We start from the raw sequence: 10153 nt of genomic DNA on the forward strand, positions 1-10153 counted from the left end.
GAGCCCCGGACCACACATCTAGGCCTGCAAGCCAGCACGGGGCAGGGCCAGCCTGCCGCCCGCCGTCCGGACCTTGGCAACCAGCCCTCCACTAGACCCCACCAACAACTCAGCCTGTGGGGCTGTCGGCCCTGTGTACACCCCAAGTGTGAGGGTGGCCAGCACCACCTCGCAGACTGGATGTCCCCCAATGAGGCCATCCATGACCAGTGGAAGCAGGGCCAGGACCACACTCCAGGAGCCCTTTGAAAGTGTGTCCTAGGGGCTGGCAGGTGGCATGGTGGTTAAGGGCGATGCACTCCCACAAGGTCAACCGCGGTTTAAGTCCCAGATCCGGCAGCTTGCTTTCCCACTTTCTCAATCTGTCCCTCTCTGGTCAAATTAAAAAATGAGTAAATAAATAAATACAGTTCAATAAAATAATTCTAAAGGAAAAAAGTGTGTCCTTTACCACCCCTCCAGGGCTTTTGGCTGGCCTCACTACCCTGCCTTTGTAATGCTGGGTGAGCCCCGATGGGCCCCCAAGCCAGGGCCCCAGACCCCTGAGGCCCCACAGGGCAGGACAGCTCCTGAGGACCCGTGCCCGCAGCGTCCGGAGGTGCGGCTGCCCTCACTCGTTGGGGGTGACGCAGTCCTTAATGTACGCCTTCTCCAGGGCCTGCATGGTCTTCACCACCGCAAACAGTTCAGCCATGTTGTCGTACCTGAGGACAGCTGCCGTCAGGTCCGGGGCCAGGCAGCTGGCCTCCTGCCCTGGGTGCAGGCTGGCAGGACTCCATCCAGCCCAGGTCTGCCGTCCCAGCCTGCCCACGTGTCCCCGACCCGCATGTGGGAGAGACGGCTTTGTGGGGAGCAGGTGGGCATGGGGACTGCCAGCCCAACTAGGGCAGGACCTACTTTTCCCTCTCCCGGGCATTCTTGTACAGCTTCACCTCCTGTGGGGAAAGCAGGTGGGTTGGCCAGATGCCCACGGCCAGGGCGCTGCGAGGGTGTTCGCTATTGGCCACTGCCGCGTTGGGCGGGCACTCACCTCGTATAGCTCGGGCTTGTTCCCAGGGGCTGCAACAGAGTGGGCAGGGCTGGTGGCTGCTCTGGCTCCAGCCCATTTCAGTTCCTTCCCCAAGAACTAGAGAGAGCTGGAGGAGGGCTTCAGCACAGTAACCATCGGTTTGTGGGGACCTTGTTGCTCTTTGACTCCCACAGTCCCACTAGGTGATTGCGTCTAGTTTACAGCCTCACGTGGTACAGAGGAGGCTTCCCTCGCTCTTGTAACCTCTCCCCTAGGCTTGGTGACTCGGGTGCTAAGATCCTTGGATTGTGGCCACACCAATGCTGCTCATCCCTCACCCAGCTCTGCCTTGGGGCCCTCAATGCTCCCACAGTAAGCGGCACTGGCCCAGCTCTGGCCAAACTCACCTCCCATGCCTGGAGTGGCTGGGATCCCGTGAAACATCCTGCAGGCTCCGGGGGCCACAGCAGGAGACCTGGGAAGCAGAGCTAGCACTGCGCACAGGTGACCCCTGCTGCCCTGACCTGGCGGCCTGCGGAAGAGCCTCCCGGCCCTCAGCAGCAGCGGACAGGGACACACGGGCTCCCTGGCTGGCAGGAGGGAGCTGGGCGCTGACCTGCACAGCGTGGAGAGCAGGGGTGCGGGGCTGCCTCAGAGCGCTGGGCAGGCGAGGACGCGTTGTGAGCACAAGTGACAGCACACAGAGCCTTTACAGAGGGACACGGGTAGGGGCGGCCGGCGGGAGCCGAGCTGGGAGGACCGACTTGCGCGGGTTTCCTCCACCCTGGGCTGCAGACGTGCGGGAGAGGCCGGGTGGGCAGGAAGAAGGGAGCAGAGCCCCCGGGAAGGGCCCGCCTCGGTGTTTTGGAGGTCCAGGCCCACAGGGGGCGGAAAGGAAAGGGCCTAAGAACGAGGCCCGCTCTCGGGCTAGGGGTGCCCGGGCTGTAAGGACAGCTCGGCGAGGCGCGCAGGCACAGGGCAGCGGGCAGCGGGCGGCGGCGGCGAGCCTGGCGCACCGACGAGCTCCCGGCGGAGCCCAGACCCCGAGGTAGACGCCTCCACGGAGCGGCGAGCCGGACCACAGGCTCCCCGCGGCCACGAACCAGCGATCCCGACACGCCCCACGTGACCCCGCCCCGGGCTCGTCTCTGCCGCGGGCGTCGAGGGAGAGCTATCGACCCCGGCCAGGCCGCCCTCTCCCCTCAGCACCCCGTACCTGGGCGGGCTCTTCAGGTCCGGGAGATGGCGCCGGGGGTGCGGCGCCCCTGACCGATGACTCGGTGTTCCCCCTTCGCCTGCTCGACTCCGATTGGCAACTCGGCGCTCAACCTTAACGCCTGCGTTTGCGCCCCGAGCGCGACGCCCTCGGACTAGCCCTAGCCCCGCCCCGCCGAGACTCCGCCCCCCGCGGCCCTCCCCTGGCTTCGCGCACGTAAGGAGCCTATGAGAACCCGCAGCCGGGTGCGTCCCGCCAAGAAAATGTAGGCAGCAGCCACGTTTATTAAGGTTTCGGGCGGCGGTCAGAAGCACAGGAAGAAAAGCCTGCAGCCGCGGTCACTGTGCACACGTTAGGGTCCGGCCCACTACACAGCAGCTGGTGCAGGAGGTCGCGGTCCTCGGGGCAGAGGTGTCGGTTGCTCAGCTGTAGCTCCTGCAGCTGTGTGAAGATCTTGTCCCAGAGGCCCCGGCTCAGGGGACCCTGCACAGCACAGCCTGCAAAGGACAGGGCAGGTCTGAGCGGGATGGCAGGCTTAGGACCCAGGTGCAGAGGGCCCAGCCCCACTGAGCCCCCATTTCTTCTATCCTGACGTCTGCGGCTCCATCTCCCTATCTACACCATGGACATAGTTTTTTTAAAGGATGATTTTATTGAACTTTAATTAACTTATTTATTTATTTAAATTTGAACAGAGACGTGGGAAAGAGAGAGAAGGCTGTCAGGTCCAGGACTTGAACCTCAGTCGGATATATGGGAGTCCAGTTGTCTTAACCACACCACCTGCTGGCCCCAATATTTTTAAGCAATTATTTTTATTTAACTTTTTATTTATCTATTCATTTTTTATTTGATTAGAGTGAGAAAGCAAGTCATCAGGTCCAGGACTCCAACTGTGGTCGGCCATGTGGGAGTCTAGTGCCCTTAACCACCATGCCACCTGTCCCCTCTCCCCCATAATTTAAGAGCTGTTTGCAAATGTGCCCATCATGGACCCAAGGGCTCAGCAGGCACTGCCTGCCAGGCCTCCAGTTTCCAGCAGGCTCAGGCATCTGGGAGCTGGGTATGAGGGTGCAGATAGATGGCAGGTCTCCCACCAGCCTGCCTCCCAGGGTGCCTTCCTAAAGGAGGTATAGGAAGAGTCCAGGGCTCCCCTTGTTCCCTGGACACTCAACGTGGCACCTACTGCCTAGACCCCAGCTGGACACACCAGGCCTCTGACTTGCCATTCTATGCCAGCCCCTGGCATTGTCCTCAACAGTCAGGGGTTGTCTGGGTGGGCTGTAGGGAGAATAAGCCAACTCAGGCCAGTCTGGGCTGGTGTCCAGGTGGGTGGTGCCTCTCCCTGCCACCAAGAACAAGTAAGTGAGGCCCTGTGGGGGGTCCCACTTGGTGGCAGCTCTGAGGCTCAGGTAGGACAGACCACTTGCCCCTGCCCCGGTTTTAGGAACTGGGCTCACATAGGTCCCTGAGAAAAGGTGGCCACCACACCTGGCCCTCACCTGACAGGCCAAGGAAGCTGAGGCCCTGCATCCGCTCCTGGAGGCTGGACAGCAGCTCTTTCAGGCTGGTGCCGCTGATCCCGGGGTTGGCAGACAGGTCCAGTGAGGTGAGGGAGGGGCAGAGAGGGAGACACCTGAGACAGGTAGGTAGAAGGCAGGGTTAGAGTGCAGGGCCTCACCCATCACTAGGGAAAGCAGTCCCAGACCCCGTGGGCTCTGCCCCAGCCTGACACAGGCAGTAGGTGTGGGCACTGCCCACGGGTCAGGACAATGGGCAAGCCTGGGTGTCCCTGACCTGACCCAGGCATCTCTGGACACTGTCTTGAGCACCAGCCACGGTTCTTGGTGCCTAAGAGCAGTGGCCTTTGTGTGGGCTGACCCACGGAAGTGACGGGAAAGGACAGAGCCTCCCCAAGCTACAGGAGTGTGACAGGAAAGAGGAGACTATGCCTACCAGGCCAGCCCTGGAGACAGGGAAGGCCAGGAGCCAGGTCTGTCTCTGAGTCCCCTGGGGGCCTGGCCTAGGGCAGAGGCAGCAGGGAGGTTACCTGCTCAGGTCTCTCACAGCCACGTCACCCAGGTGGTTTGCAGACAGGTTCAGGTGGGCCAGGGCACAGCCTTCCTGGGGATAGGCAAGGGCCAAGGCTGAGCCTGCTGCTACCCAGAGGCCCCTGGGAGGCAGAAAGGTACACTGGCCCTCAGTCTGAAGACCAGAAGAGGTGCCTGACCTCCTAGGTGTGAGTCACAGAACCAGCCCCATGTAAAAGGGCCCCACAAGCACGGGGGGGCTTGAGGGTAGGGAGGCGACCTGGGTCCCAAGTGTCCTTCCCACTGGCAAGGGCCTCAGCCCTGACAGGCTGCTAGACACGGAGCGTCTCCACAGCTGCTCTTTCTGGAAAGAACCCTTCAGAGCCTCTCAGGCTCTCCCCAGAGCCTGCCAGTGCAGGGGGACTGGGCAGAGGCTCGCCTGTCAGCCCCAGGGCCTCCTCTAGTGGACCCCTGGCTCTGGAGCCATGTCCTGAGTGTGGTCCCTTCCCCACCCTGGCCCTCATACCTGGGCCAGGTATCTGACCACGGGCTCCACAAGGCCCGAGTCACACTCGCTGGCTGCCACGGAGCTGAGCTCCAGGCGCAGGACGGCCCGGGCAGGCAGGCTCTGCAGGGCCCTGTCCAGAGCGGGGGTGCCCAGCGTGTTGTAGGACAGGGACAGGGTCTTCAGGCACTTGGCATCTGCACCAGAGTCAGAGTGTCAGGCCCAGAGCCCCAAGCCTCCTGGCCCCTCAGGACGCTATTCCCCTGAGCTGTGTGGGGACCAGGGACAAAGGCAAAGGTCCTGGCCCAGTTGTCCTGGCTGGGGAAGGGCAGAGCCAGCTCCCACCCACTGCCAGAGGGTCCTGGGCCAGGGTGAGTGGTGGGGTGTTGGCAGGCCCACTGCCTCAGGATGCCTCCTATGGGTGTGACCTGGGGAAGGTCCGCCCAGGTGGGTCCAGCCACACCCCACCTAGGTGCTACAGAGACCAGCCCTTCCTGAACAGGACAGGCAGGCACCCCAGGACCCTCTGCTCAAATCCTGGGGTCACTGGGAAGGTGTCCCGGCTGGCTCACCTCGGAAGGCGCTACCCAGGGCTGCCTGGTGACTCAGAAAGCTGGGGCCAAACCCGCAGGCCTGCAGGTGCAGGGTGCTGAGCAAGGGGCAGGCCCGCAGGAGGGAAGCCAGTGCCTGCCCGCAGCTGTCCCCCAGGGGGTTCATGCTCAGGTCCAGCTCCTCCAAGTTCTGTGGAGACATAGTTCTGTGGCCACCCTCGCAGGCCAGGCTTGCTCAGGGCACATCCCAGAGTGAGATGCCAGCTCGGCCAACTGCCCTGGCCGCCAGTGGCCTCACCTGCAGAGCAGCCTGGCCCAAGGGGCCTGCAGTGAGCTGGCGCAGACCCTCGGGGCCTAGGTGGTTGGAGGAGAGGTCGAGCAGGACCAGGTTGGGCATGGTGCCCAGGGCAGCCAGCAGCTCGGGGGCACATCCATCCCCCAGCCGATTCCCTGCCAAGTGCAGCTCTCGCAGCCCGGAGTGCAGCTTGAGGGCCCGCAGCAGGGGCACGAGCTGGGCCTGGCGCAGGGCCAGGAGGCAGGCACTGAAGGAGGGGCCCGCGCCCTGCCGCTCCACGGGCTGCAGCAACTGGCGATGGTCGCGCTGGGTGGGGATCGCAGACCCTCGGGGCCTAGGTGGTTGGAGGAGAGGTCGAGCAGGACCAGGTTGGGCATGGTGCCCAGGGCAGCCAGCAGCTCGGGGGCACATCCATCCCCCAGCCGATTCCCTGCCAAGTGCAGCTCTCGCAGCCCGGAGTGCAGCTTGAGGGCCCGCAGCAGGGGCACGAGCTGGGCCTGGCGCAGGGCCAGGAGGCAGGCACTGAAGGAGGGGCCCGCGCCCTGCCGCTCCACGGCCTGCAGCACCTGCCGATGTTCCCCTGGGATGGGTGACGGCATGTCTGAATCCTGGGGGCAGACCGGGCAGCCCTCCCCACTGGCCCCACTGAACATGGGTGCTGCAGAGCTCATGCTGTTGCCCTGGCCTGCCGTTTCAAGGCCCGCTTTCCTCCCTGCCCAACTTCTGGGGCTTGGGTTACTTTACTCCACCCCACTCGCCAGGCCACCCACACACATGAGCACGGGACACAGCACCCACTGGGCAGGCTAGGCAGGGCACCCAAGACACCCAGGGCCCAGAGACTGGGGCAGCATGGCACCAGAGCCTGCAGGCCAGTCCCTGTGCCCAAGCCTCCTGGCACAGCCTCACCTTGCCCCAGGCTCTGGCAGGCCCTGCGGTAGCGGTCGGCCAGAGGGGCCAGGTCCCACGAAGTCACTTCCGCAAACACCTGGAAGGACTGTTGGTGAGTGGCCCTCAGTGTTCAGCCAATGCCACCGGTGCCATGCACCCCTCACTGCTCACCTCCTCATTGCTCTGCAGCACGTCGGAGATTGGGTCCTGCGGGGCCAGTAGGGCCCCTTCCTTCCGCAGTGTGAGCCTGGGCAGCAGCCCACAGGTCTGGTGGTAGCGCTGGGCAGCCTGCTCAGCCAGCCAGGCCACAGAATGGGCCTCGCTGCTGTAGAACACAGCACGCTGAGCCCAGACCTGCACGGCCAGTCACCGGCCCCTCCCAACCCTGCACAGGTTCACGGCGGCCTCCTCCAGACAGGGCACCACCGGCTCTTCCCGCTGCCCCAGGGCTGCGGCGCCCTGACCGCCTGTGCCCTCACACCACACCAGTCCCCTGGAGCTGGGGGCAGCAGAACCCCTCAAAGGGAGCCTAAGTGTGATGTGCAAAAGCAGGGCACGGGGCCCTTGGTGGCTGTCGCTGCCTTACCCGTGTGGGACAGGGATGAGGAACAGGTGATCCTGAACTCGAACCCGAACCCGGATGGGGAGCGGTGGGACTGGACCCTGGCAGACGGGGGCGAGGAGGAGGGCTGAGTTAGAGACCAAGGCCTCAGCCCTCCCTGCCCTAGCCCGAGCTGGGGCTTACACCCACCGTCGGCTGGCCAGCTGCAGGTGTCTCCCCAGGCACCTCCCTGTTAGGTTCAGAGGCCCTGGGCACACAGGGGCGCCCAGAGGGCGGGTCGACCATGCTGCTGCCTCCTGCTTGGGCCAGCCCACCCCAGCTCCTGAGATGGGTGAGGCGGCTCTGCCAGGCCTGGGGCCCGCCAGGGCACTGCTTGCTGTCTGGCCCTGAGACATGGAGCCTGCTGCCATCCCTGCTGCCCTGGGAGCTGTGGGTCAGAGGTGTCCTAGACTCCAGCCGGTCCCCAGCCAGGCTCTCATCCTCAGGGATGAGGGCCGCTGGGGGCCCAGAAATGCCACTGGAGCCCCAAGGCTGGCTAGGCCCCTGGGAGCAGCCCACAGGGCCAGGCGTGTGAGCAGCCTGCTGTGCTGGGACTGAGCGCCGTGGCCTTTTCCAGGAGGGCCGTGGAGGGCCTCCACTATCCTCACTCTCTGAGCTGCTGCCATCGACTGGCCTGTGCCTGCTCCTCCGTGACCTGGCCACAGTGGGTGCTGCTTGGTTGGGGACGTGAGGGGGCAGTTCCGGGCACGGGACCAAGGGAGGAGAGGTCTCAGGGTCAAACAGATGACGGCTTGGGCTGGTCTGGGGGTCCTGGGAGCTGTGGGCAGCTGTAAGAGAGAGTCCACTGTGAGGTGAGCCCAGCCCCCACACCTGCATACGATGCTGTCCCCTCAGAATCAAGGTCTGGGACCCCAGCCAAGGGCAATGTGCCCAGGGACAGTGAAGGCCCTGCTTACCTGGGCCTGAGGCAGTGGCCCGGAGCAGCCTCTCCATGCCTCCAGCTTTCTGCCGCGTCTCGAGGTCCAGGTCCTGGCTGTACAGCGTCACCCACTGCTGCAGTGTCTCCAGTGGGCTGTGGCCCTGCACAGCAGAGCTAAGCAAGGAGAGGGCCACCCCGCCCTGCCCAGAGCCCCTGCACCCAGGCCATCCCGCTCACCTTCTTTGTACGGAGGGTGACCGACGCCCCCCGCTGGATGAGCAGTGTGGCCACCTCAAAGTGGCCACAGTTGAGGGCATCATGCAGAGGGGTGATGCCTTCACACCCCTGGCCGCCCGGGTCATCCACTGCAGCCCCCTGGTCCAGCAGGAAGCGGACGATCTCTGTAGGTAGGGGACATGAGCCCAGTGCCCACCCTCTTGGCCCTGCCCCTTCTCCCACTCACCCAGGTGCCCGTAGTTGCAGGCTTCGTGCAGGGGTGTCCAGCCACAGTAGTCCCGTGGGTTCAGGGGGTGGCCCTGTGACCAAGAAAAGCAAGGAGCGTGGCCCCTCTCTTCCAGCTGAGGTCTGCCTAGCGAGGAGGTGCCCCGCCCCAGGGTGGGCAGTGTACCCGGTCAGGGGCCCCAGCTTGGCCTAAGGCAGGAGGGGGCTGCAGGGTCTCAGCCTTGGGCCAGCGCCCCCAGCCACAGCACACTCCCCATCTGCGGAAAGCTGGCAGTGAGGCTGGGAGGCCCTGCTCCACCCTCCGCTCCCAGAGCACCGAGCAGGCAGGTCTCGGCCGCGGCCCACCTGCCTCACGAGGTTCCGGACACGGTGCAGCTGGCCTTCAATGCAGGCTCGGTGCAGCGGGGTCTCTCCCACGTCGTTGCGCCGGCTCCACTGTGGGTACAGCCGCAGGCAGGGCAGAGGCAGCGGGTGAGCTCAGGTCAAGTGGGGTGCAGAGCTGGGTGCAGGCTCCAGAGCCAGGGTGGGGGTGCTGGGATGGAGCAGGGTGGAGGGGTACAGAGCCGAGGCCAGCGTCACCTTGCTTAGATCCCGCCGGCCGCGGCAAGCCCACAGCTCCTCATCGTCCTCTTGCTGCAGTGACGGGCCATCGGGGTCGTCCTCTGGAAGAGCCAAGCCCACCCCCAGGTGAGCCTCCGTACGGCAGCCAGGAGAGCAGGGCACTCGGTCCCTCCCTCCACACCGACCTCGGCCAGGTCCCGGCCCTTGCTCCAGCCAGGCTCCTGCCACTTGACCTTCGGTGGCCTCCTCCCATGAAGCTCCAGTCGGGCTTGTAGGCCTGGGTGGTGGACACTCCACGCCTTCCCTACCAGGCCTCTTCTCCACGCCCCTCACACCAGCCTCCCCGCTGGGTGGGTGACCAGAAGTCCCAAGTCTCTGCTGTCTTCCAGCTCCCCAGGCACCAGCAACACCCACATGAGCCGACTCAAAGGCACAGCCCGACTTCCCACGGCCACCTGGCCACTCACCTCAAGGTCCTGGAGGCCCCTCAGCTCACACCTGAAACTGACCTTCCCTCACAGCAGACTGCTGCCTGGCCTCCAGCAAGCCTGCTCCCAGCCCCTTGGCCAAGACAGCTTCTAACCAAGCCCTGCTCTAACCAGTGCCTCATAGCAACTGTCTGTGAAGCTGACCATGCTGGGCTTTAGGAAACCGGAGCCAGCTTTGCAAGGAACGTGCCTGGTGCTTACACGGGGTGGCCGTGGTCCTCCAACCCAGGCCCCACCTCACCAGCCTCTCCCAGCATCATAGCATCACCTCCTCAGGGGTGCACTGGCCACCTTCTTGCTTGAGGCCATGGCCCGCAGCACCCCCTTAGCAGCTCAGCCAGGGTGCAGCACACAGGAGTCAGGGGACAGGCGCCGAGGCAGCCTGGGCTCTCACCGCTCTCGGAGAGCTCCAGCCCGCTAGCCTCCAGGGCCTTGGCGTCCTCTTCCTCGGCGTCCTCTTCCTCAGTGTCCCCCTCCTCAGAGTCCTCCTTCTCAGCCAGGCCCAGCTCTTGCAGCCTGGCCTCAGTGGCAGGGGCCTCCTGGGGCTGCAGCCTCAGCTGCACATCACGGAGGTGCTGGAGAACCTGCCTCTGAGGCAGATAGGATGCCGGCTCAGGACTGGCGGGGCGGGAGGGCTGCCAGGAAACAGGCTGGGGGCCCAGCG

At 64.6% G+C, this 10153-nt stretch overlaps 2 protein-coding genes across 2 annotated transcripts in view; both read right to left on the minus strand.

The window, feature by feature from the left end:
- Positions 1 to 2373, minus strand: part of VPS28 (VPS28 subunit of ESCRT-I) — a 4522-nt gene extending 2149 nt beyond the window's left edge. Inside the window, exons 1-5 of the mRNA XM_027765964.1 lie at positions 2226 to 2373; positions 1417 to 1625; positions 1031 to 1059; positions 898 to 935; positions 615 to 704 (exon numbers count right to left, since the gene is read on the minus strand). Coding sequence (XP_027621765.1) covers positions 615 to 704; positions 898 to 935; positions 1031 to 1059; positions 1417 to 1453 — 194 coding nt within the window. The 5' untranslated portion in view covers positions 1454 to 1625; positions 2226 to 2373. The remainder of the gene's footprint in view (positions 1 to 614; positions 705 to 897; positions 936 to 1030; positions 1060 to 1416; positions 1626 to 2225) is intronic.
- A 107-nt stretch (positions 2374 to 2480) lies between these two features.
- The window catches only part of TONSL (tonsoku like, DNA repair protein), a 10790-nt gene continuing 3117 nt past the window's right edge, over positions 2481 to 10153 (minus strand). Inside the window, exons 11-27 of the mRNA XM_006162436.3 lie at positions 9884 to 10079; positions 9020 to 9102; positions 8786 to 8875; positions 8442 to 8514; positions 8216 to 8379; positions 8016 to 8139; positions 7249 to 7886; positions 7084 to 7160; positions 6669 to 6822; positions 6516 to 6594; positions 6104 to 6186; positions 5610 to 5828; positions 5333 to 5501; positions 4782 to 4957; positions 4276 to 4349; positions 3728 to 3861; positions 2481 to 2722 (exon numbers count right to left, since the gene is read on the minus strand). Of these exons, the coding sequence (XP_006162498.1) occupies positions 2511 to 2722; positions 3728 to 3861; positions 4276 to 4349; positions 4782 to 4957; positions 5333 to 5501; positions 5610 to 5828; positions 6104 to 6186; positions 6516 to 6594; positions 6669 to 6822; positions 7084 to 7160; positions 7249 to 7886; positions 8016 to 8139; positions 8216 to 8379; positions 8442 to 8514; positions 8786 to 8875; positions 9020 to 9102; positions 9884 to 10079 (2745 nt within the window). The 3' untranslated portion in view covers positions 2481 to 2510. The remainder of the gene's footprint in view (positions 2723 to 3727; positions 3862 to 4275; positions 4350 to 4781; positions 4958 to 5332; positions 5502 to 5609; positions 5829 to 6103; positions 6187 to 6515; positions 6595 to 6668; positions 6823 to 7083; positions 7161 to 7248; positions 7887 to 8015; positions 8140 to 8215; positions 8380 to 8441; positions 8515 to 8785; positions 8876 to 9019; positions 9103 to 9883; positions 10080 to 10153) is intronic.

The sequence above is a fragment of the Tupaia chinensis genome, unplaced genomic scaffold (assembly GCF_000334495.1).
Source record: "Tupaia chinensis unplaced genomic scaffold, TupChi_1.0 Scaffold140061_1, whole genome shotgun sequence".
NCBI lineage: Eukaryota > Metazoa > Chordata > Mammalia > Scandentia > Tupaiidae > Tupaia > Tupaia belangeri.